General features: G+C 39.7%; 1 protein-coding gene across 1 annotated transcript in view; it reads right to left on the minus strand.

Annotated features, from left to right (window-relative positions):
• The window catches only part of adam12a (ADAM metallopeptidase domain 12a), a 79683-nt gene that overhangs the window by 41558 nt on the left and 10204 nt on the right, over positions 1–27921 (minus strand). Inside the window, exons 2-3 of the mRNA XM_085416703.1 lie at positions 25375–25496; positions 20570–20643 (exon numbers count right to left, since the gene is read on the minus strand). Of these exons, the coding sequence (XP_085272829.1) occupies positions 20570–20643; positions 25375–25496 (196 nt within the window). The remainder of the gene's footprint in view (positions 1–20569; positions 20644–25374; positions 25497–27921) is intronic.

Raw genomic sequence — 27921 nt, forward strand, 5'->3', positions numbered from 1 at the left:
AAGCCTAACTTGAGAATTTTGGTCCTAATCACCATTAGGACAGCCAATAAGCAATTAGCATATCACTAGTTATAATGATACGCTTGTTATAATTTCAAATATGCGCATCATATTTTATCATATAAGACTTAAATCTGGTGATTGTGGCCATAAACTATTTATTGAGATTATAGATTAAGTGAGAATTTCTCATAGACTTCTACGCAGTTTGACTTCTTTTTAAAAGCCAGAGCCCCCTACTGGATAACAGAAAGGATGCACGTTTAAGGCACTTTCACATTGGTCATCTTTAAGTCTATGGTTATTTTTTAGCATTAATGGCTCTGTGGTATAGTGATTAACATGTTTGTTTTACACACCTAAGATGTCAGATTTTGTGGAGACATTAACGGTTATGTTTTGTCAAATCTATACATTTTTAAAACACACTAAAATGCAGCATTTTGATTTTAGATGCTTTGTGCTGTTCCTAGTAGCTACTTGTAGAATCAAAGTTTAAGTCCAACTTCTCTTGAAACAAAAACCCACAATCCTAAAGAGCCTCCTGTGGCCTTTATGAGCCAACAGGGTGAGATTATGGCATGAGTACACCAGATAACCTCTGGGTTGTGCTCTCCTCTTACCGCAAGACAAAGAAAATACCATCACAGCCTTATTATGATGTTGGCTGCCTTTCTCACCCCACCTAGAGAGGTTCCTGAGCACTAGGCTTTTCTCTGGTGGAGGAAAGGATACTCAGCTGGGGTGCTGTGGATCACATGCAGAAAGAAATCAATGAGCCAAAAAAACTGTGTGCACCCCCTCCTGTGTTGATGAGAACATATCTCCATTTGTGCTCAGTATTTGTGCAAACAAACATGAGAGTGTCCATGTACTGTACATACAGTGAGCACATGTGCTGTATTACTCTCCAGGACATTAGCAGATGCTTGGCTGGTGCTAATCCACAGCAGAGGAACAAACCTCAGCAGGCAGCTGGATCCTCTTACTGACCTCACCACTGACAACCCAGCTGGGAGTTTCAGCTGTAACAACCCGGGTAGGGGGGTTATTTTGTTTGGGAGCTGTCAGCATGAGACACAATGCTTCCCCACCCTCCAGTCCTCTACAGAGCCAATGAACTGGTAATAATCACTAGATCAAAGCGAGGACAAAGAGGAGAGAGCCAAATAAAATGATGTGTTTCTACAGTCTTAATTAGGTCTATGCACTCAGTTGAACACACGAGTTCAACATCTGCCCACAACAGACAATATGATGTGGTGAATGCGCGTATGCATTTGCCTCGCCGCTTGAGTGTTGGCATGAAAAAACATGTTGCAGACCTCCATGTGTCATCCATATGTTACGTTCTTGTGGCTTTCGATGAATAAGCGCAAGGGAATTAGTGGTTTCCTAACACAGGAGAATCACAGGAGAAATCCTTTAAGGGTTCACTCACTGCAGAGTGTAAGTAACAGAAAAGTTAGGACCTAAGCTTACCAGACTGCTTAACAAAGAGAATAGTCGTTCACTTTTGAAGTACTGTAGCCCTTGATTTATACTCATTTGACTCTCTCAGAGTTCGGAGCATCCTTGACCGCAACAGTGAGGATCATTTTTAAAACAGAAGCTGCTCACAATTCCATTTAAACACAGAGGGAATCCAATTAATATCTCCAAATAAAGACAAGCAAGTTTCAGCTCACATCGGTTTCATGCAACAATACATCAACAACAACAAAAAAAAGAAAAGAAAAGAAAAAAGAAAGAAATATACAGTGTGGTCTGAGATTGGTTACAGATAAATTACTGGACAGGATCTGCTTTTCATTAGTGTACAAACTATAATATCAGCTGACAGCTATGATTGGCCCATATTTGCCAATAAAGAAAGACTTTAATGTTCAAGCTGGTGAAATCTTTTTACAAAGAACATTTAAACATTTAAACACAGCTTTTTATACACACACACACACACACACACACACACACACACACATACATATATATATATATAAACACTTGCCTCAATGTACTTTATATTGTAAGGTAGACCCTATAATGAAAAACTCAACAATCATATGACCCCCTATAAGCAAGCACTTTGGCAACAGTGTGAAAGGAAAACTCTCTTTAAACAGGAAGAAACCTCCGGCAGAACCAGGCTCAGGGAGGGGCAACCATCTGCCGTGACCGGTTGGGAGTAGACGCAACAGTAAATGTGAGATTAGTAGGCTGAAATGCCAGAGAATCAGAGAATGAAGGTGGGTTTTGAGCCTAGGCTTAAGAGCAGAGAAACTGATTCCACAAAGATGGAGCAGTGACCGCAAAGGCTCTGTCGCCTTGTTGTCTGAGGGGTGCCCTTGGGACATGTAAGAGATGTGTACCAGTGGGTCTGAGAGACCTAAGAGATTAATGTAAATCTTATATCATAAGACTGATGATATAAACTGGGGCCTATCCATTATGAGCATGAAAAAAAATCAGTAATATCTTAAACTGAATTTTAAAATGGACAGGAAGACAATATAGCTATGCCACGACTATGATGTCCTCATATGCTTTTGCAGTCTTGCTGCAGAATGCTTTTGAAGAAGCTGCAGCAAATGAGAAACATGGGGAAACCTAGTTGCTTTTTCCAGACCATGAAAAACAGAAAAGATTTCTGTTTTGTTATGTTTCTTAAACTGATAGTAGCTATTTTTGACAACAGAACAAATCTGTTTATTAATGCAAAGCTCATCATGAAACTAACACCCAGAGCATGAGATGAAATGATCTAAACTGCTTAGTAACCTAACCTTTAATGTCTGCAAGACTGCCTAGTAGAAGCTACAGGAAATATAGCGAAGATAATTGTTAAAAATGATCATCATTGAAATGAAAGAAGATGTTATATATCATAATATTAAGTGGAAGCAGATACAAGCTACAGTGCACATGCAGATTCGCTAAAGGGGAGGGTCTGTCTACTAACAAGAGTATCAGTCTGAGTTTAGCATCTTGGATAATTACAAATTGACTCCAAGAATCCTAATCAAACTGTTGATCTTAGTGATGTTTTTAAGCTTTGACTTTTAGTTGGAAGACCTATATGGAGATATGGAAATGTTTTCTTCTTCTATATAAAAAAGTAGTAGTTACAATAACTTAGATTTGTATGCCAGGTTAAAGGAGGTCGAACAGGTACTGACCGGCCAGGGAATTGAGGGATTTCTAAGTGAGAAGAAGGATGTGTGACTTGACCAGGAGCCAGCATGGGGATGATATGTTGCCAGATCTCTCTGCATATTAGATTCTACTTTCGGCTGCTCTCTTTAAGGTTGCCATAGCATCCTCCTCTTCCTTTTTCCGCAGCCAATAGTAGCACAGTTTCCACTGGCGACCTGTTGGCCAACAGCACCAAAGGCAGTCATTGTTAACCTGAGCCCAACCGATCTGGTAGAGAAATCTCATATTCTTATGATCAGCGTGTTTAATTTAGCTACGATTTTACTCCACATGCCGTTCCTGATGAAACCCTCTTCATCTACTTGGACTTTGGACTTGTACTAGTAGCACACTGGCTCAACACAAAAAATGTCACCTGATATATACACAGCAGAATTTTCTTGCTCCCTAAAATAAGTTGGAAAAATCTAGTATTGGTTGTCATGAAGAACACGGATGAAATATTACTGCAATATCAGTGGAGTAATTTTTTTAAATGGTGCTAGCAGCAGGAATATAAAGCATACATGATGCAGTGGAGCAAAGTGAAGTGGGAAAATTCTGTTTTAAAATGGGTGTAACTTCGGAAGATATCAGCGTAATATGCCTAAGTGCTAAAACTAGGACTGTGAATTTTTGTCCCTCATTACTGACACAAAGTGTAAGGTGGGGATTTTTAATCAAAAACTGGAGAAATACAAGAAAAGCATAAACACTGTATGAACATAAGAAGGTTTTGTAGTAAAGAGACTAGAACATAATAAAGTGCTAAAAGTAGAAGAGCACATAAGAAAGATCTTTAATGGGTTTTACAACAATGAGTCTTCAAAGTGCAAAAAGCCTTCCGCTGCATGTCACCCAGCTGACAATACTTATGGGTGCATCTAATCCATGCCAAGCAATGAACCACCACCCAACTGCATTAAGTGTCTGAGCCACTCGCCCCGCGTGGCTGCAGCAGCAGCTCACTGTTTATCAATCAGCGCAAAGTTAATGAGGCATAGGCAAATGGAGAGAGAGGAGGGTCACGCCCTCCCATTTAAAATGCATTACCCAGAGGACGGGCTTCCAGCAGGGCTCTGCTTGAGTGACAGGGAGTCAGCAATGAGGGAGAGGCGCTATGAGTTAACAAGTTTTCATGTTCTGGCTATTAAAGCTACAGAATCAGTCTGAAAATGCAGGCAGCCTGAGAACCAGACAACCACAAAGGCTCAGCGACTTCAAAATGGGACACAGTGCGAGGCAAAATATCACAGACTTTGTGCTACTGCGGCATCGACTTGTTTTCAAAACACTCAAACCAGAGATGTGTTTGTTAACTTCTCTGCATCTGTTCGACAGGTACACATAATTACAACTGTCATGTTTTTACCTTGTCATGCTGCATCCATATAACTTTCTGAAAGAAAATGCATTAGGTGAGGATAGAGTTGGATTTGCTTGTCAGTAGTTTTGACACTGCAGACAGAAAGACAATGAAGTCGCTTCACACTAATCCTGAATGCCAGCAACTAAATGTCACTCCTGTTCTTTCTGCATTAAATTATATATTTTTTTTCTATGTTGTATCTCTGTTCAGCGTTGTCAGCCTCTTCTGTCAGGATATACACAAAGTCTTATATAAAGGGAATTTTTAAATAGAGGACTAACCTTTCAAACACATTCCTGGTTGGAAATGTAACTGAGAAAACACGAGGCTTGCTGACCAACAGTGATGTACCAATAAATTCCACATTTTTGTTGCATGCGGTCTTCTTCATCAGGGTTTCTTCTGCTCGCATGCCAGGGGTCTAAAATGGGGAGGTATGTGAGGTACATTAATTGAAACAGACTTGATGAATCGGTGCCAGAGCCTAATCAATCAACAGGAAGAGGGAGTCTCATTTGTGGGTGAAAGCTGACCTCAAAAGAAAGGTCCTAAATGTCAAACATTCTGCTTAGAAGTCATGCTGGAGAAAACATTTCAGAGTTTTTATATGTTAATGAAGCACCAGTTTTTTTTGTTGATTATGACACACAACTGTAGACTTGTACTGAAAACTTGTGATGTGATTATGGCAACAACTAAATGTCAAAGCATACAGGCAAATCGAGAGCTGAGCTAAAGTCACACACAAGTTGTTAAAAAAAAATACAGCAAAATACTGCGGAGAGAAGACTTCAAACTGTTTGGAGACTTTTGATAAAATCTTGGAGAAACAACAAAAGTTGAGAGTGAGAATTGTTCTTGTGAGAAAGGAAGGTTTTCCTGGAAAACCGTTTTTTTGGATTAAGAAATATGGGAAAAGCGTTCCATTTGGCAAAATACAAAACAGTCTCTTTTTCAGTCAGGGATGACAAACGCTCTTTCACTTCTCCATTTAGTTAAAGCAGCCAGTATAATTAAGCAAGGAAAAGGAAAGAGTAGAGTAACTTCCCTTTTTGTGTTACATGAATTCAATACTCTCAACTGACTTGAGAAGACTACGACGTTGGCAAAACAAGCTGAATTTCCCAGTCACAGTCTCCGATATGTCTCATTAAACTCAGACAACCTAATAAGAGACTTCTGTAGAAATCAAATCCTGGAATTTACTATGATAGATGAGAAGTGAGGTTTTAGGCCTCAGAAGGGCAAGTTGCTCTAAAGCTCTTGGAAACCAAAGTCTCTAACGGAAAGTTATTTAGAACAGATGTAAAGATAAACATTTAGAGCAAATGAAATCGCCATCAAAGAGAAACATTTCTCATAAAACTTAATCTGGGACCTCCAATTAGTACATTACATTTCAACTGAAAGACTTGTGAGGGATTGTGGGAGTTATAATGTCCCACTGCTTTTATGTGGCAAATGGCAAGAACCCAGTTTCACTTGGAAAAAGTCAAGGGAAAGTGGGATTGTGTGCATGAAAAACTACAGTGCAACTCCCTCAACACCACCAAAAAAACCTTGTCTCAGTGTTAGATTTTCTTTTTCCATGAACAAGTGAAGAGGGCCAGTCTTTCTGGCCGTGATGTGTCTGACATCAGGCGGTGTTGCAGGCTGGTGCCAAGTAGAGCAGAGAAGCATGAATTCCCCCTACTTGCCCTGTACTCAATACAACTCCTAACCTTCATGAAGCATGTCATGAAGAGAACCACTTGAGCATGCCAGCCAATGATTACGGCTTAAGAAAGGGGGAGGAAGCGGAAAAACAGAAAAAAGAAATCAACACGGCTGGTATTAGCTGTGTTTATATAGCCTGCCGTGTTCAGTAGAGAGTTAAGATGCTGCACAGTGCTGCTCCTGGCCTCAAGACCAATGCTCCAGCAGCAAACACGACAAGGTAAGAACCAAAAAATGATTGTGTCAAGAAGGCCAGTTGCCCTCCGGGTACAATAAGAATGCTTATCCTATTCATTTCTACACCAAGCAGGTCTCTTTGGCCTTCATCCCAGCTTCACCACATCATAAGAGCCTCATTATTATTCTTTACACCTGTGTAGCATCCAGGGGTGGTTAATTGGTCAGCAAGATGGTCAAACAGAAGAGCCATTAGCAGCAGTGGCATGCAATTATTGCAGTGACTGTCACCTGGAGATTGATGTGGTTAAGTCCAGGCACGCCCCGTGAAATCAATAAAGTGTCATTTCTGAGCAATGTCTGCATGATGGATTATTCCACAGGATCCCAATTAAAGAAAGGGAATGATGAATACCACCCCAACAATAGATGAGATAATTGGAATTAGGGCAGAAATGCAACACGTATCTTTGATAAAGTGTGAAGATAATGATCCAGACTAAAACTAATCAGGAAAATAATTGCAGAAAATCCTTTGAACATTTTCAGTTTTAGAACAGAATGAGATACAAACCAAAAGGTTCACTGACCTGTATTTAAAAAAAATGGCCCAATGAAATCAAGTTTACTTTAACTGTAAAAGTTACTTTTAGCTGCTCTATTGTTACAGGAAAACTACAGCGATTAGCTCCGCATGTTTGATTTAGAACAACCCTAAAGGAGATTTGTGCCATACTGGAATTGAACATGTGACCTTTTGCTTGCCAAGCATGTGTGTAAACCATTACAACTGACCAGTACAAAATTTTACAAACCGATACCAATATTTGGTATTTTAACCATCTCATATATAGGCCGAGCTTTATTTTTTTCCCTTTCAGACACACGACACATAAACAGATTTTCCCAACATTTGTCAGCATGGACAAACTATGCAACATCAACACTCATAACATGGCTGAAGAGTGTTTCACACATGCACGACGTTTCATTTAATAGTTAATAGTTATGAGTCAGGCTCTACTTGTAGGTAGGAAGACGTGTTTTCTATTGGCTGTACAATGCTACATTTGCATCCTGTTCAGATTCAGAAAACACTGATGCAGCAGCTCTGTGTATTTACTGTTTTCACTAAGCCGTGGTTCAATGGGAAGTAATATGTATTAAAAAGATATCTGTATTAAAATTTGCAGGCTAAGCAGCAGAGGGGAAAGATTTCTGGGTGCCAGAAACCTCTTGGCTTCTGTTTGTATTTTGAGCAGTACTGACCACTCACATTAAGGCAGGCTTTGGCCTTATACGGTTAAATAGTCCGAATGCAATTCCAAAGCCATCTCTATTGTCTGGCTATCAGTTTATTTTTTAAATAAGTAAATACAATGACTGTAGCACAGTACAGGACAGATAGTCTTGGCCTGGATATCAGTTATACATTTTCTAGAAATCCGATGGCAATAATGAAGGCGCTTGGCCATTGCCCCCCAGAGGCTAAGTCATCAGACCATAGCTGATGGGTTCCAAGATTGGGTGTTAAGTGGCATATACCTCAATATTCCTGTCTGAAATGCATAAAAAATATACGGTTAATTTCCTCCCAGTTGCACAGTCCTGCGTCTTCACATAGGTGTGCTGTAAAATTCAACTACAAACAGTCTCAAGCAGGATAACTAGGAGAAAGGTTCGACTTTGATTCAGATGTAGTCTGTTGTTTTTATGCATCCGTTCTCTCTTTTGTCTCTTCATCATTTGTCACTTGTTGACATGTAACGTCAAGACACATCTGGCTCTCATTTGTTTTGCTTATGCCACGGTCTCTGTCACCCAAAAGCCTTCATGCACGCGCCAAATGGAACAAATGGTATCTATGACAACAGCCACCCGGAATATTAAAATCACCCGCTCAGTCATGAGTTCCAACGAGGCAAGACTCTCTTATTTCTCCCAAAAAGACATAAATAGTCATTTTATTCCTCATGATACTGCTGATCCCAGAGGGCTACGGAAAAGTAATCACATGTGACTAATTAAAGGCAACTGATTGGTGCGGTAAAAAAGACTAAATGTTGCACTTCGGGTCGAAAATATATATGAATCTTTTGTATTCGTCATGACTGCAGTTAAATGAGTGATAACAACCAAAGGGAAACTGCAGGAAAACAATTAAAAATAGTCTTTTATTTTTCTTTTCTTTGGCATGGGCCAGTGACATTGTTATCTGAAACTAATTATGTCAGGTGCCTAAGCAGCAGCCTCTCCAATTGCCTTTGTTGCTGTGGATCAGTGGAGAGGAGATCCTTCATCCTGCTTTCTACTCCCATCTGCCCCCAGGGCTTCTGTTCCTCTGTAGCAGAGACGGGGCCTCTGCTCTGCCGCTCCTTCTCCCCTAGGACGAGCTCCCGTTATGTGTCTGCATGCGGGGGTGTGGGAGAGATGGAAAGAGCGTGTCCCTGTTTGTGTGCAGTAATGACTGTATGTGTTGGTAGCTCAACATGATTTATGCACATCTATGTGGTAATTTGTGTGCATGCGTCCATGTGTGCGTGCGAGTGTGTCATTTCACATCCAGGCATAGCTGCAGATTGCGCTCGTGTTCCACACACAGCAGGCTCATGGCTTATAGATCATGCAACACATTCTTTTCCTTCAACACTATCAGCAAACCACAACACTTTCTGCCCGATTTCTAAAAACTACTTATGCAGAGCATCCTGCATTGGAAAAATCATGAATGAATTATAGAACTTTAATGTTTTTCCTAAAAACTCCTCTGAAACAAAATTGTCAAAAAGGAGCCAATAACAGCAAATTACAGCCAGCTGCATTCACTGGAACTACATTTTACCACAGGAACAGTTCCCATAATAGTTCTTTTCAATTAGATATACAGGTTATACAAAATTAAAAAAGGACAAAGCTGCTAGAAAATGTGTTTTCCACAATATTGTGTGCACCACAAACAAAATTTAAGATTAGCTGTTTCGTGTTAAAACGGAAACAACTATGTAACAGACTGATATTGCAAAATCTGGACTAGAAAAATGAGCAAGAAAATCAAAAAAGTTGTAAAATCTTTTTCTTTTCTTTTTTTTTTGAGTGAAACACCCCTTTAGAGATTTTGCAATCCATGTCCTTTTGTGTTTTGCAAAACCAGGAAATGATAAAAGCTAACAGATGGAGATGGATGCAGTTTAATTTATATTCCCTTCTGTGAATATATTCAAGTGTAAACAAAAGGCTTTATGTGCAGTTCCAAAACAATTAACTGTGAAACAGACTTTTGTCTGTTGTCTACATCATTTATTACTTGGCTTTTTCTTCTGATTATTATGTGGGTGAAAACCAAGAATAAGAGGAGATACCGTGGAGAGGTGAATGCAAAGTCATTTTCGGGATGGGTCAAACAAGCAGACTAGCTTTGAGCATTCCCATCATTTCCAATGTTTTGCAGGGAACTGGCCCAAGGCACAAAGCTCATGCATCTATATTCACTGCAACCTTGTGCTTTGACTAATGAGCGACAAGGGAACTTCAAACAATCAAGCCTATCATTCTTTTCACAAGGTAAATGCACACAGAAAATAGGAGCATTTCATTTAATTAAGCCTGTCGGTACTTGTACAACCACATACTTTTCGTGCCTTTCTCCTCTGCCGTGCATTCCCTTAAGGGAAATCAAACAATTAAGACCTGAATACAAATGTACTCTCCCTCCCATCCTGTTTTTCACCCCTCTGATATCTGTCAGTGAGAGAGATGTCTTCACTCTGTCTAGAAAAAGTGATGTATTAAAGTGGGTTTGCTTATACACTGTGACCCTGGGGTCCTTTGCAAGATTAAAGCTACAAAATTTAAGTTAGAAGAGCGAATAAGCAACTGAATTATCAGCAATCTTTGCCAAAAGGTGTGGTCTTATTTTATGTCCATTTTATTAAGCGATCTTACGTACAGCAAAGTATTCATTTATCTTTAAATGGACAGTTCGCATCAAAATCCAATTATTTATCAAAGTATTTTCCCTCTGGCCTCTGGTGCTATTTATCCATCAAAGTTGTTTTGGTGTGGCTTGTTCAGTTTTGGAGACAGCGCTTGCCTTGTAGGGCTCATAGTACCTATTACACATTTAGAAAAATCAGCAGCAATGACGCCAGAGGTCATTACTAAAGAAAATCTTCAAATCTTGCTGCCAGCAGTTTCATGTAGGAATTATTTTCTTTCCATACACAAACCAAAGGAAGTGTGCAGATAGCTAACATTACAGCTTATCTGAGGGTCAGCACCATTAATGTTGTACATCCTGTCATGCTGTCAGTCTCTTGTCACAGGCAGATGGACGCTTCCTTCTGCAAAGTCACACAGTTGGTGCAGAAAAAAGAAAAAGTTGTTTTCTGCAGCGAATACTGATAAAAGACTTTATTGTGTCTCAAAATCATTTTACCTCGTTTGTAAGGTTGGTTACTGATTTTCCAATAACGCCTTACTGAATCATCCATGGTCCATTGATCATTGGGGGAATAATACTCCTGTATTTCAGGTGACGCACGCAGGAAGTGGAACATAATTGGCTCTAAGACACTGTCTGCAAACATCCCATCACGGAGCAGAGCTTTCAGATGAAGCACACAGCTGGGATCCATTCATTTTTACAACATCAATGACCCATTAGGCACAAAGAAAGGGAAAGTATACCAGATCTGCCACCACACAAATCACTCATTTATTACATTTTAATCACATTTGGAGGAAAATCAATCACAGGAGCAGGGCCAGTCAGACTCATAGAAACTATGAGGTCATGATTGAGACACTAAAATTATTATTTTTTTAAATGTTTCATAATTTATTAATTAATTTAACTTGGTCTTGTGTGAAGTTTGCATGATGTTACCTTTCGCATTCATTTCTCCAAATCCATTGTTTTAACTTGCTGACTGTTGCTTAACTGCATAAAAAAAAAAAATAAATTGCAGGGAAAAAATATAAAGGATGTTCTCTCAGTGTCCTCGATGATATTTCCCGTCATTAGTCAGCAAGTGTAGTTTCTTGCTTAACCCTATATGAATTTACAACCTGCCTTTGACCCCTTTTCTCAGAAACGCTGCTGATGATTTGAAGGAAACTGTGTCATGGAGTCCAGCTTTGATTTCATTGGGTCCCTGCACCCCAAAGCAGTCCACAGCCTCTTTATCAAACCCTAGCAGCTCCTATTGTTGTTGGCAGCTCACTTCTCAGTGCTTGAGGGATTGGGTGAGAGTGAGTGAGGAGGAGTACAGGGGCCAACCAAAGGAGACCCTATCGTGTCCCATACGCCAACAGGGAGTTATCAGAGAGACAGGAAGGCTGGTACAAAAGATGAGGGGGAATTGCCTTCACAACCTATCTGGCAAAGCAAGAACACCAGAGATCTCCATTTCATTCACACATCCTCCCCATACTTTCTTTAACTCCCTGTGTGTCCACCACAACAACCTGGAGTCATACTGTTAATGACGAGTGGGATGTGAAGCCAAAAGCATCTGCTTTTTGCATGACGTGTAGAGAGGGGTTTGCTATTTGCTCCATGTCCTTGACTTTCTTTGCACCATTTCCTTTTATCACTAAGCTAAATTTAGTGATAAAAGAGCTATCTGAGCTCTAACTCCTACACAGGTTTCCCACTGCTACTTGTGTAGTCTTGAAGTTTTAAATGAGTCAAAAAAAAAAAAAAAAAAACAGGACTGGAGAACATAAAAAAAAAAAAACTAAACTAAACAAATTACCACAAGTTTCTCAATAGACACGCTACCTTGTAGGGCAAGGAAGAGAAACTGCTGCTGGTATTTTTCACTGCTAGTCAACTGGAACAAATGCTGTTTTTGCTTTTCATTCAGCATTCATTTTTCACAAGGACTCTGCTCTGTCTAAACATGTGCAAGGCAGCAGAAGGGGGTGAAAAAAAAACCCTGGATCAGCTAAAGGAGACGGCCAAAATCCAACCGTCTGACTGATGACCACACGTGGCATCTTCGCTCAGCCAGTGACCCCATACACAAGCAAGACTGGTCAAAGGAAGGTCATTGGACTGTGAGAACGGAGAGAACAGGATGGAGGATGAAGTAAGGAAATACAGTGAGCATTCCCACCCAGCTGACATTAACTCACACTGTAAAACCAGCAAATCTGTTTGTCTGTCAGGAGGAGGATGGAAGCCAGGACTATGACTCTCGGGTTGCATATCTTCATGGTCAGCAGCCACAAAGGTCAAAAACTTTGGCTGCTTTTGTTTGTTCTCTTTGGCACCCCTGAGCCTTGAGAAAATTAGATTTCACTAGAATTTATGAAGACAGTTTGCTTAAGTAGGTGAAAGGGAAAAGCTGTGAAGCAGAGGTAGAAAGAAAAACAGATAATTAGAGGCCAAGAGAAGAAAACAAACAAAAAAAGATAGATGCATAGATGAAGAAACCTGGAAAAGTAAGACTAAAGCTAGCTTTTGTACTAAAAAAATCCTCCAATTGTGCTCTAATAATACTCTATTTTTTGCATATTGCGAATTCTGTAATCAAAGATATTTCTAATGATTTCTGGCTGTTAAGATTCACATGACTGCATCTTACACATTTGCAAACACTACCAATGTGGCATTAACTAAACATTTTCAATGTGTGACAGTCATGGTGACAATGTATGATCAAGTGAATAAAGAGCCCAGGCAGACAGACCTAGAGACCACCGGTCACGAGGGAAAAATTAGGATTCCCCAATAAGTTGTAAGTGGCTACTTAAGGATGATAACAGTCGCAGAAGGTTAGGTCACTGGATATTTTGCATCTTATTTTTTAAATATATGTTCTTCAGAAAATATATGAACTAAACTAGACCTGAACACATTAACAATAGGTGTCAGTAAATCTTCCATTTTCAACACCATTTAAGTATGAAATGATCTTAAATGCTAACCTTGTTAACCTGGGCATCTGTCTAAATGTTAAGAGTTGCCCAATAGCCATATTAGCCAACTGTAAATAAAATAATAACATCCTGCACATCTGCAACATTAATATAAAGTGATAATACAACATCATTTGTGTCTACAAAGTGGTAATAGTCCTAGATTATTGCCGGATTTTTACCTTTACAGAGAGATCATCTTAACCCTGGAGAACCCATGGGGTCAAATTTGACCCCATGGTTTCCCTAGAAAACCAATGGGGTCGGCTCTGACCCCATGGGTTCTCCAGGGTTAATTGTCATATTACCTATTGGTGCCATTTAAGCCTTCAGTACATTTGTGACATGAAGTTTATGTGCAAGTTCAGTAAGAAAGATTTGCATTCACTGGTTCTCTCGCATTCCTGAGTGTTCAGGCTGATCTAATCTTTACATCGCTTCCACTTTCCCATACTGTCAAACTCAATTCTGCCGCGATCACTCTGGCCAAGTCATTTACTTGCCCGTCTTCTGCAACTCATTCAACCTCAGTTCTGCCTTCCAGACTTTGATTCGTGTGGCCCCCTTCATATCCTGATCAGCTGGAGAGTCATGCCTCCACCTGCTTCATCTCCGCCACCGCCAGCATCTAAACTCTAGGGGGTCCTGTCCTACTTCTTATCATTGTTGGAGTCCAATCTGCTATATAGCTTTATCTGAGTTTAATCACCAAATAATTTATTGCTCAAATGCTGTACTTTAATAAATTAATCAAAACAAAAATGTAACTTTGCTGTTCAATAATGCAAGACGTAAAAACTAATATATGCTAATATATCTGATGAAGCTATGGTGCTGTTAAACAGGGCTGAAATTTGATTAAGCTGATACTCAGGGGACGTGATTTTCATCACATATTCACAAGATGGATGGAGAACTGAAAGTAGAAGACACCTGAGATGTGCTGAAAATTACATTATACTTTCTTAATGTTAGAATGCAATTGCATATAGGTGTGAAAATAAAACACGTGGCCTAGTCTATATTTAACAATCCCTTTTGTTCATTCATTTTTATTTAATCTTATCCTGAAAGATGCAATGGAGTCTGTTTGAAATGACAGGCTGGCATTTACAGGTAAAATCGAACAGGTTATTGTTAAGACTTTCAATTCATGGATTAGCTGCAAAAGAGTCATACAAAACACAGGATCAGGGCTGTCTAGTATTTTACAATTCATGTATTTCCAAAACCCTGAGCACTACACACAAGCAGCATTCAGAAAATCTTTGCTCCTTTGTACGGGATGGCGACTAGTTAAAAGAAACCAAGTTTTTATTTTTAAGAAATGCTCCCCATCCATCATCTGCAATCACCAAGAGACACCAAACCAGATTGGTCCGAATTTAAAAGTAGAGGCATCTTTATTATTTGCAGGAGCTTCTATAAGTTCTTTAAGGAGGAGTGACGGCTTGTTCGCCAGAGAGAAACTGCTACTTTCAGAAGGTTTCAGCTGGCTGTGTACTTGATGGTGAGAGGAGGGGGGCTAAGGAATAGATCTACCAGCTGGAGCCTTGAGACCCCTGTGGTCTATCTGGAAAAATGCTCCGGGTTTAGAGCAAAGGACTGAAAACGTCCCTCACAACTTAGAAAAGTGTCCTTTGCTATTGTGAATTTTTGTTTTGACATTTCAAAATCACAGCGCTAAACGGTCTACATGTAGAGTTGAACCTTGATAACTGAAACTCCAATTATTCCAATTCCAGGGGGAAAACTACAGTATATCAGACACAAATGACATCTTAAAACATAGCAAATATCAGCCTTTATTTAGATGTCATGTACATTTTAGTAAGAAAAAAAAAAGGTGACAAAGAAACTCGAGAGGAACAAGGTTGCATTTGGTGAATGGTCCCAGTTCTTGTTGCACCTTGAGCTTTGAAGTGAGCTTACAGACCAGAGTGAAAGGTTTCAAGATCACCAAAACACACATATACAGAAATAATCATAACAAAAGCCAGTTTCATTTTCTTTTTCCCATTCTGAAAGAAGAAACAAGCTTTTCTAAGACCTTTCAAGTGTAACTTTCTAATTAATTAGGAACATTGAGTCCAAGTTATTAATTACAGCTCTGAGCTTGAAAATAATTGGAGCTTCTGTGAAGGTAATTCAAAAGAGGGAAGCTCCTTCCAAAAAATTCCATTTTGAAGGAAGTAGTTAAAAGGTGCAGGCTCTGGAAAAGATGAGCCTATTTCCAAGGCTTGTCTTTGAAACTAATGAATCACAATGTATCATGGCCTTGCAGCCGCAAGGGTAACAAGAAAGGTACAAAGGCTAGTTAAGCTTCAGTGCATCCTTCGCTGAGAAAAAGGTTTCCTGGTTCTGAATGAATTTTAGACTATAGTGTGTTTGTGTGTTTCAGTGATAAAAGAAAGCTCATGTATATTTCTGTCTATACATGAGACACATTCTTTCAAAAAAATACATTTACTGGATCTATGCAGCATTAACAGGAGGGAAGATGTATTTAGGTATCGCCTAATGAAATTAAATTCCACCTTACTTTTTCACACTTTTGTACCGTAGGTAGCAATAGGGAGAAATTTAATAGGTTTTCAGTATAAGTGCTGCTCAAGAAAACTGGTTATCACTGGGTTTCAATCACTGGTTGTTGGCTTAGCGGGACACAGTCTTTTACAATTAGATCAAATCGTCACCTGAGCAAATGCACAGTTCGTTACGCACACAAAACACTTCAGCAAACAGACAGCAATTTAAATGCACATAAAGATCAAATCTAAAGTCAATCAAGTCACGGATGAAAATTCATCGCCGTTCACTGGCGTTGGAATCGTCATCGCCGCTGATGATGTCGCCCGATTTCATTGGCTAAAAATAGGTTTTCTTGTTCATCCCTGAGATGATCATTCAGGGTGATGCATTAAAGACTTAGGCCAGCATAGTTTAGGATTATTCTTTCAACCTTTACCAGGGGGGAATAAAAAAAATACAGTGTAGGAGCTGACTATAGTTACCCATTCATCTGTGCTGCAGTGAAATACAAACTGCCAAATATTGCATCAATCATTAAAAAAAAAGAAAAATCACCTTTAAGAAAAAAGTTGTCATGGAGAAAAAAAAAAAAAAAAAAGAGTATATCTGCAAGGTGCACTCAGAAACATTATCGTTAAGATGTCGTTATTTCACACATTCTAGTCTTGTATAAATCATAATGAGAAAAAAAATAATCCATGTCGTTTCATGTATATACTGGTGAAAGATTTAATGCTCTCTTTGTCTCAATCTTAGCTCTATAGCAAGAGCGACGATTTGATACACATGAGCATCTTTGGTTTTGATGTTCCTTAAACAATCTGTGTGTGGCTTAGACGAGAACAATAACACTTATGCAGAGTCTTTAGCCTTTTGTTTGTTCAGCTCCCCAGGAGAGACCCATTCCTAACCGTGTTTTCAGTGAGACATGAGAATGTCTTCGTTGAGAGAAGCAACAGGTCACAGGCCAGCAGTGGTCCAGTCCAAGACATGGAATCAAATAACATCTTAACGTCCAATACGCAAACTAGGACAAACTGTGTCTGGACTCTGTCTCTTTTGTTTTGCCAAGCACCAGAGTGATAGAAGAAGTTTGCAGCCAGGAAACATTTCCTGTCTGCCCTCTGTCCAGGGAAAGGGCCAGTTTTAGGATTGTGGATCTGCATCGATGTGTGCTCCGTTGTGATTGTTTGTCTGACAACACAAAAGACTCCAGAAGATGAATAGCAAACCTCCAAGCACATTATGCTCAAGGCTATAAGCCATGATGAGCAGCGAGAAACCTCAAGCGAAAGCAACCAAAAACATTCCCAGGCTTTCTTTCAGTCTCTTGCAGTCCATTTAGAAAGGGAAATATGGATGGAGAGCATGCTGCCTGCTTAGCTTGGGACTCATCTTGATATGCCTGGAGGCTTCACATTCAAAGGCACAAAGCAGCAAGAGCTGCTATAACAGCTTGACCAGAAGTGGTTCAATACGCTGAGGTCAAAGCTCAGTAACTGTCACAACTAGACTAAATGTGCATAAGCCTCTCTCACCCAGCAAAGGCAAGAATCTGAATGAATGCTTCAAACAGTGACAAAGGAAATGAGAACAGAGAGTATATGCAATAGTAATGAGATATATACAGTAGTATATGCTGTGCATTCTGTTTACTTTCCCTCTGAGTATTGCCACAGCCTGTAATTAAGGTCTTTAACCTTCTAGTAATAAGAAACAAAGACAACACCAAGTCTCATTTTGACTGTCTCCTATTAACAAAACCGATCCAAGAAGACGAGTCTAGGATGCCTAGTGGCATCTCAACAGCCAACCTCTTTGCAGTAAATGAAACAATGTGTTGCTTCATCATGTTCAACTGGAGCTTTTAGAGTCAGAAAATGTGGAATGATGTACACCCACCGGGCAAATAGTGCGATCACTTAAGCTTGCAGTGCGATACTCATCTGCTGAATATGCATTTCACATAAAAACAGATTATTTTTCACAGGTGGGAAATGTAAATCATGTTCAACATCTGTATTGTAGGGACTTTAATTTGTCTGCAGCGGGGGATGTTTAAAATGTCTTACCACTGCTAATATTATTTTAGATGGAATCCCTCTGCAAGCAATACCTGCTGGATGTTTCAGTGACTTGATCCACATAAAAATTTATTTGATGTGCATACATCCAAAAGCATAATCTAAATCAAATAGGTAGCAGTCTGGAGCTTATTTCATTCTGCTTTCATTTCTTTTTTACTTTACATATTTTAGTTCAACAGTGCGCTCGGGCAGCAAGTTTTTGAACTGCAGTTAAAAGTGCAAGTTCACACATTGACACACGTTGACATTTTGCTCCAGGCGGCAAGCGCCCTTTCCATCCTGACAACAGGCTGCTTTGTGAGTGTGTCCGGGGATGTTGTAGGAATATCTGAAGTCGGTGTCTCGTGCTTCCGCAGCCCTTAATGCCAAAGAGCAGACACCAAAGCATTTTCCGTACCGCCGCGCACAACACATTTCAAGAATCACGAAGAGTTTTCATCATGTTGCAGGCTTTCCAAATGTCATCAGTGCCACAGACACTACGCAACTCACCATCACAGAAACACCAGAGATCCTCTTAAATATTGACTGAAACTAATACAGTAATTGAAAATGACAAGGTGCCAGTTACAGCTGCATTTTTTTAACTATACACCAGAGTTGTTACCGTACCGTTGGCTCAGTTGTGTCTAAAGGTTTGGGTTCCTGGGCTAACACCTTAAAAAAAAAGGATGAAGATATACGTTATATGTTTTTAATCTTTAAGTGAAAAACAACCCGGTAATAGTTGCAAAAATGTGTTTTTTTGACTTAAGTTTTGCAACACGTATTTAAAAAATGTGAAAGAAAATGCATTTGATGAACTTTGTGAAAAAGGCAGCAACCGCTACTCTGTCACACAGATCACGTTCACCTATCATTACGGCTGAACTGATCACATTCAGCCGTGCAGTGAAACCTCAATCATGTTTTGTAGCCAGCAATATTTATTAACAGATTTCTGAAAAAGAAAAGAAACCCCAAAAATAAATAGAGAAATCTGGGTGCTTAATTCAAATCTCTTCATCCTGGAACATTTTTTTCCCTACCTCTACAGATGTCGGCTGTGTTTGAACAACTGGGTTTCATCAGCGACGTAGAGCCAGTCTGCCAGCAACCTCAGACAAGAACCTTCACTAAAAGTCAGCACAGCAGGTTCTGTTCTCGCTGTCGACACCGACCAAAGCCAACACACTTATCAACACGTCTCTTTCAACTCATGTCCTTTGTGTGTGTTTTGTCTTGTCAAACATATATGGCATTAAGTAGCTATTTTTTTGATGAAGTATTATTTTGACTTGCGACAGAACACTCATTGATAGTAATTAAACCTTTTTCTCGAGACTTGCTGCAAGCGTTGACAGTACATTGTGACAGATTGGTATTTGGAAAGCACGGAGGTTTGTTTGACTAAAGTCGTTCCATCATGCTCAAGTTCATTAGAAAGATCTAGATTGCACCTCTCCATCATCCCTGTTTGTTCCTCTTGGCTATGGCTTTGAAACTAACACAGGACTTTACATTTCAAGCCACAGGACAATGATGGCAGTCATACCGAATGAAAATCAGATGGGCGATGTATGAGAACGTAAGGTGTTTCCACTGCTGCTGGTTGTGGGAAAAGCTTTGTTTCCATTTTAAAATGAAATATAGCGGAGGAAAATCTGACAATCTGAAAGACAGCTTTGCAAAATCCCCACCTGTGCAAAGCATGAATATTCAACAGGAAAAAAAAAACGAGTGTGATTTCCAATAAAAAAATATTTTCAGCGCAGGCAGCCATAAAAATTGCTGTAGCTAGTGTTGAAAGCTTTGTCCCACAGTTTGCAGGTGGAATTTACATATATTAAGTCTGGAAAACAAGTGAGATTCATGGCTAACGATGGTATAAAAACCCTTTCACACTCTCTCTCAGCTTCCCTCGCCCGCTTTCTCTCCATCACACAGACAGCTCTGCTTGTTCCTGGTTGCTCATGTGTGGCAGCAGGCTGGATGGAAAACATATTGCTCCATCAATCACGCCCCATCCTTCTCAGCAGTACGCTCAACTCCGACTGTCTGAGGCCACATTGAATGAGTCCTTCTGTAAAAATGCAAAGATGACAAATATTCCTCCTAACACTTCCACAGCTACATCTCTGTCAAAATCTATCTCCGCCAATGACCTCATCTCTTTCAAATGATGTTACTCCTCCTCGCCAGTCCCTTAACTGACATCATGTTGACAGTATCTTAATACGCAGAGCGCTGGGTGTCTGCGGTGTTCAAACAAAGCCTCCTTCTCCCCCGTCTTATGCCAATAGATCAAATGAAAAGATAGAGGGAGAAGAAGGAAGAAGACGCCGGTTTTCATCAGTCTGGCTGATGCTTCCAGGAATTTCTATCTTTCAAGTCTTTGTTTCAGCACACAAAAAGACTCGAGCACAGAGAGCCCTGGCATGCCCACACCACAGCGCAAAGAGACACTTCCTCCCTCTTGTTCTTTGGATAGATCCCCAGTTGTAGCCCCTGGGCACCGCATATGCCACCTATTTGTACTCCAGAAACCACGCAGTTGTAAGCTAAAGGCATGTATGAAAAGAGGGACACTTACTCATTTTTCTCTAGAGCCAGGAGCAGCTGTTCACTTTCCACTTCAATCAGGAGCTTCAGTGATGCTGGGTGGCTCTGAAGAGACAACAAGCAGGAGAGGAGATAGGAAAAATTAATTCTGGACTCTCACACACAGATTTTTGATTGAGGGAAGACTTGTTGTGACACTTGTTGCTGTTCAAATGCCGCAGCATTAGTTAGAAAATAGCTGTGTGGCAGTATAATGAAAAAAAACCAACCCCAAAACACGAGAAACTTTACTCCAATCAGAATGAAACTTTGACTGAATCACCCAGCACTGTGAGAAAGGATGCAAGACGACTGTTTTCAATTGATCAGAGGAGTCGGAAATCCTTACGAAGCTACTTTGTATCTTAGAACAAGAGCTGAGAGGATTAGCGTTATGCTTCTATTGCATTTGACATTAATCCTGCAGAAACCCATGAGTGTTCACACCCAATGAGTTACAACACCGTGCGTCTCTGTTAGAGTCAGATGAAGGGTCATATATATCACTTCTGTCAGTCACGCTGTGCAACAAACGTGCCTTCCTGTCTTCCCTCCGCCCCACACATGCGTGCACACACACACACACACAACCTCTCTCTTTTAGTGTGATACCCTCACTCATACACACAAGCACAAAAAAAGAGAAATCCTCCTCTGCCTCACATTTTCCAAATTGCCAGGGCAACAACAAGCACACACAAACACATTTGACGCATGCAGCTCAATCTGGGTCAACTGCAGCAAAGAGCACTTCTCTGGGTTAAGTCATCCATCACCCCCCATGAAGAAGAATGTCTAGTGGATCATAAGAGGATGTGGAAGCAGAACACTTAAGGTTTCAGGCAGTAATATTGTCTGTGGGACTAAACCTTCCGCTATTTTCTGCAAACACATTTTTCCAAACACATGGTTAGGCTTACACTATATAATGGGTACAACCATCATTGTCTTCAGATGAATTACAGATGATGCAGAGGATATTTGGATTTGTTACTAGGCAGTTGCACTTAAATTCGCCTTCATGGCGAGTGTTCATTAAGAAATATTGTGGCACCTTGATCGTTTGGTTAAGACAAAACAAAATAATGCACAAATGAATTCAGTCAATAACACAACCTGGAAGCTTAGCTCAGCTTTGTGCTTTTATGTCTGCTTGCAGCCACGTACTTTGTTTGTATAGTCTAGGATTATATCAACAAACTGAGCCAAGGAGCCCACATTTCAAACACTTCATCGATGTTCCAGCGGGTCATTTAGCGCTTTCTTCCATTCTCAGATGCTGAATTCGAACAGCTGTCTGTGCTTGAAATATTAACATAAAGAAATGATTATGATTATGCTGACTGTATGTGATCCAATTCATTTAAATATATTTTACCTGACTGCTGTTCCTGATCTGTTAGTAAGTGATCTGTTTTTTTTTTTGTTTGTTTTTTTTAAAATTCACTTCAGATTGCATCGAATTTAAATGACTCCTACACTGAGACTATCTGTTAAATACACAAGCAATGTTACTTGTCAGATTACATTAATAGGAGATGAAAAAAAAAAAAACTGTCAAGATAGTTAGGCGAGCCAAAAAAAAAAAAAAAAGAATATCATATTCAGTTGTGTTTCATAGTCAGTTTTGCAGAGACTTGGTTGGAGATCCAGCAGCGAGGCCCTGGGCCATGCACTGACAGGCTATGTCATCTTACTAGCCCCCAGGATTAGAACAACCAAACCTAGCACACAGATAGGTCTTAGGCCACCGAAGGTTCTTATCTATATCAGATATTATTAGGTCAGCCATGTTGCCTTGCAGTCACCTAGCAACAGGCTAAAATGACGTTCCATACACTTATACTTAAAAAGAAAAAAATCAGTTTTACGTCGTTACAATACCATCTCATTTATATCTACAAAAATCTGTTTAAGGCTAAAATAACTCATTTTACTATATAAACAACTCTGGCCACCCCAAGTTTTTACTTTTCTCAATCTGATTAAGTGTACTAGTTTCCCAACAACACAAACCTGCTAAACAATACTAAGCAATACTGTAGCATGGGTACTAGTGAACTTACCTCTGAACATAGATTACTGCAGAAAAGATACCTGTGCTAATTTAGTTTCCAGATCAATTTGATTCAAATTTGAATCATTTTGAATTTGATATGATACTGTTAATAATATTCTGCAGCACATGCAGAGTATGCATCATAGCTCCAGATAAGTATTCAACATAGCATTTCTACACATATCAGTTTACTACAGAAAGCATAAATCATTGCAATCAGCATACAATAACACGAAAAATACTAGGTTCAATATTACTGGCCACCTGAAATACAGATTTTTTTTATTGAGCGTTAACAGAAACAACTGCTGTGCAATGATGTGCTTTAACTTTGGAATGCTCAAACCTTGTAACAACAAGTTACAAATGAGCGTTATCTTCCACTTTACACACGGTATAAAAACTCAAACCAGGGTTTGGAGCTGTCACTTAAGTGAGCATGCCAAAACCAAAAGAAATCAGTTTAGATTTCGTAAAAAGAATTGTTGACGCTCACAAAGCAGAAGATAAATATACTAAGTTATCACAGTGTTTTCAAGTGTCAAGAACTGGAGTGAAAAGTATGATCAAGAAATTGAAAGAAAGCCACAAGCCTGGCAGAGGTAGTAAGAGGTTGGCAGTGAAAGATTTCAATGACTCTGGAAAGAAAAATAGTGAGATATGTGACTAAAGACCCCAGAACAACTGCCAAGACACTAGTGAATGACTTCAGGAGTTTTAGTCTCAAAGTAGACAATCACAAGAACACTGCACAAGAATAGACTGAGCTTGCAGACTGAGGAAAAACACAACACCACTTCTGCAGAAGAGATCCTTTCAAGGCAGACTGAAGTATGCTAAGGACATTCTGAAGAAAAAAATATGCGTATTTGAAGCATGTTCTTTGGTCAGGTGAGACGAAACTAGAGCTCTTTGGCCATAGAAATGCTGATTATGTTTGGAGAAGAGGAGTACAACTAGAAGAATAGTCCCCAAAGTGAAACATGGTGGTAGAAGTATTATACTGTGAGGATGCTACAGTGCATCTGGAACTGGGAATCTCTTCAAGGTGTAAGGAATCATGAAGAATATGAACTAAAACTGTAAGCAATCTGCAGCAAAAGTGAGTCTGGATTATCACTTTGTCTTTTAAAATGATAAAAATAGCCTACACGAAGCCCTGACTTAAATGTCACTGAAAATCTGCAGGGTGAAGGTCCATCCAAGAACACCATCAAATCTGGAGGAGCTTGAGAGTAGGACAAAGAAGAATGGGCTTGGATTGCTCAGGAGGCACGTTCGAGACTTGCTGAAAACTACAACAGGACAAAAGGACTGCAGACTGTTACCCAGCAAAAAATGGAGGCACAAATAACATCACAGAGACTAATAATTTTGACGCTGGTAGTCGTTGGTTTTTGTAAAATCGTTTAGTTTTTGTATGGTAAAAAAAATAATGGAAGCATGCAAAAATATATTGGGATATATGGAAAAGCTGTGTTAAACTGACCCCAATGACCCCATCATTTTGCCTTCCATATAACTTTAGTGTACTAGGAGTCGAGTTGCACTTTTGTTTTTTTGATAGGTGTCAGTTGATCCTGAGACTTTGAACATTGGCTGATTTTTGTATTCATTTTCAGACCAGTTCCTCACCTCACCATTTAAAAGGAATGTACTTTTGCTTTTTAAGGCACTTAACCCTAACCTATGAATTATTCAAGTGTAAAAAAGGCATGCAAATCAAGGGATAAACCAGTGTTGCACCTACACATAACAGAAAATTTAGTAAAAGAAAAATGTTCACCTTTAGGCACATTGAATTTATTAAAAAATAAAAATAAAAAAAAGAAAGAGAATAACAGTTTAATAGGCAAAAATATGATTTGTGCACCATTAAGGTGAGCTATCAGCCACAATGTACAGGACAAAATAAGAAGTTGGAGACCTAAAAAATTATCCATAGCAGATAAACTGTGTATGTAGTCATGTCCTTAAAAATGAGAAAAACAAGTAAAAATCAAGAAAAGACTCAACTCTGACCCTTTGGAGGAGTGCCTGTCAAAAAAACATTCTTAAAGACAGAAAATGGAAAACAAAAGATTGAGGTATGCCAAATTAAACAAGAAGTGGACTGAACATCATTTGAATCAGGTGGTTCAAATATTCTCAATATGGAATATTGGAAATGTAATTTTTCAGCATGACAGTGATCCCAAACATATTGCCAATGCAGTAAAAGCATACCTGAATATAAAAAAAAAAAAAAAAAAACACACACACACACAATGGATCACTATCAGTCATGGATTAGCTTCCTCAGAACCTGGACCACAATGCATTGAAGCAGTGGTAGATCATCTTGACAGGAAAGCAAGCAAACATCCAAAAAAAAGCTTTGAATTTCCTTCAAGAAGCCTGGAGAACTATTTCTGAAGACTTCTTACCTAAGAGAGTTCGGGCTGTGTTGAAGGATAAAGGTGGTAATACCAAATATTGACTTTCAAGGTTGTTAAAATTGCACAAACTCTTGTTTTTGCCCTGTATATCATTTCCCATTTTCCTAGCAAAATATAAAGAAATGAGATGTGGCTTAAGGCTTACACAACACCATATATAAAAACACACCTAGGTCACAGGTGACACAGTAATACTAATATGCAAAGACAATTGATCCACTGTACGATGAACAGATGCTGAAAAGTAGACGAACAGTAAAATAAAAAAATATAAAAACATAAACGGCTACTATTGTCCACCTGGGATTTGAGCTGGCTGATTGGTTTCCAGTCTTTTCCAACAAGCTGAAGAGGTACTGTAGTCCCATAGTGTTTCTGCCTTGCTGTCGGTCTGTGTGGAACAACAGTGCTCGGAGGATTTCCTATAAAAGAAAATATAAAAACCAAGTGAGAATGCAGAGAAAACTTCAAAGTGTTCTTTATTCTAAATTCTCTCAGTATCTGCAAAAAAAAGAAAGAAAGAAAGAAAGAAAGAAAGAAAGAAAGAAAGAAAGAAAGAAAGAAAGAAAGAAAGAAAGAAAGAAAGAAAGAAAGACAGACAATGTCCACATTGTGTTCTGTGTTCACAAACTAGAGGAACATTTTCAAAACTGATTTTCTTCAAACAATACTGACAGCGAATTCCTCCTCGCTATTAAATCCTGAGCCTGGTGTTCATTAATAGCATCAGTCAGAGCACAACCTGACAGTGGAGCTGCCTTGTAATATAAAGTGTCACTTCAACAGAATCACAGCGTTTGTATATGTGATGACTTTTCTGCACCACAGCGTGCAATTAATGCTCCCTGAATGTATTTGTTTTTCATAGCTAACAATTATCTACGCTGACAAAATGCCATTTCCATTATATCTAAGCTGTTCCCAAACATATGTTTGTCTTCTTTTTATAGACCATCAGTAGAATGGAGCCCCTCTCCTCTGCCATAAAGACATAAATACAACAACACTAAATGGCACTCTCAGACATCAAGCGATGAAAACTGTTAACTTGTGGCAAAACCGTAACCACCCACTCTCACACTCGAGCTGCATAAATCTCCGTAGTTCTTGACTAATGGAGAGTTTTGAGCGAAGACGGCTTGACTTGCTGCTGCTGCTGCGATAACTCCTAACACAGGGCCAGTGTCCAGAATGCAGCGCAGGGATTAGACGTAGCTTTGGGGCATTGTTCCCAGCACGCTTTTATCTCCTCTCTCACTGTTCTGACAGGGTGTTAACTGAGCCTCCGAATGGCTACAACACTTGGGGTGCTGCTGTATTGCCAGTCATTTAAGAATATATCCGTCTCCAAATCCAATACTCACGTCCCCAAAGTGAGCCGACAGGAAATGGCGGGAAAACAACCACTACCCGAGCAAGTCTACTACCTTTAAGCAAGACAGAAGCTGCAGCTTTTCTAAATAGTACATTATGAGCACGTACTGAGCCAGAATGCAATAGTGAGCCTCTGGAGGACACTGCTAACAGGGTTCCTGCAGTAATCAGCTCCCCGCATTGGGGAAGTTATTTTTCAGCTTGGGTCTCTTACTAAAACAGCAGGGGTTGTTAGAACCATTTGTTTCAGAGCAAACATACTAAATCAATTGTTTGCTTGCTTTCTGTTTTCTCCCAGTGATACTCCATTGAGCACTTCCAAACAGCAGAGAGACAGATTTAGTTTGAGTTTGATGTCAGTGCGTTTGTGGAAAGTTATGCGTGTGGTCGGTCTGTGCATAATATTTTGAACTTGAAACTTTACTCCATCTTAATTTTGAATAACATTCTAAGCACACATAAACATAAAGCAAACTCAAGGGAATATACTCATCCTTGATTATTATTTCCAGCAGATTCAAGGCGCTTCTTTTGAGGTTTCTGTCCCCTGCTGTCTCTCTACACATGACTCACCCATCTAAATTGCTGAGTCTGCCTATTATCCAGCATTAGTAAGCCAGGTCAGGCACAACACACCCCAGCTGAGCTTTGTTCTGGTTACCCTCTGAGGATACCACCACTCTGGAATACATCACAGACCCATTCCAGCTGATAGCAGAGAGCCAGAGGTGACCTGCTCAGCAGTTTCTATGCAACTTCATCCTGATGATGAGAAGCAGGCTTGGGCAAGGACGGAACGGCATAATACACAGAACAACAAGAGAAGCACTCCTACTCTAATTAGTCCCAGAAAACCACACTGTCTGGGGGAGGTGGACATGCTGAGTAAGGGAACAGATGACAACCTCTAAGGAAGGTATGGACAAATAAACACAAGAGACAAGGGGGAAAACTGTGGAAAGCTTTGACAGAGAAAGGTCAGGTTCACATTGTGGTTAGCCGATTTTTGATTTATATTGATGCATGAGCCTCATCATCTTTGGAGACGAGATTCACAACCATACAGCGTTGGGTTCCTTGACTTCAAAGTCCACAAGTGAATAACCCTTTTGCAAATGTGGTGTTCTTTGAGGTTTAATTCCTGCTTTTATGAATGGCATTATATTAGTGGAAATAGTCTGCAGGCTCATTTCTTTTCCACATGCTTGAGAAAGACATTAGGTAAAACTGAAGCATGACAGGACTGCAGTGTATGCAATGTGCAAGTGACTTTTGTTAGCTGGAATGTTATAAGAGCCACTAGAAGCATTAAGGGAGCGGTAAAAGTGGCACCAGATCCCAATGCCTTATTTATATACTCAATAACAGAGAGTGTAAACAGGGGTCTTAATAAAGCAGAGTTTTGGCCATGTTCACCTTCCTTTATGTTCCAGTGTACACAATGAGAGCTTGTACCACTTATATTGCCTCAAT

The sequence above is a fragment of the Rhamphochromis longiceps genome, linkage group LG8 (genome assembly GCF_057381845.1).
Source record: "Rhamphochromis longiceps isolate RC_006_pf linkage group LG8, R_longiceps_female_GT1.1, whole genome shotgun sequence".
Lineage (NCBI taxonomy): Eukaryota > Metazoa > Chordata > Actinopteri > Cichliformes > Cichlidae > Rhamphochromis > Rhamphochromis longiceps.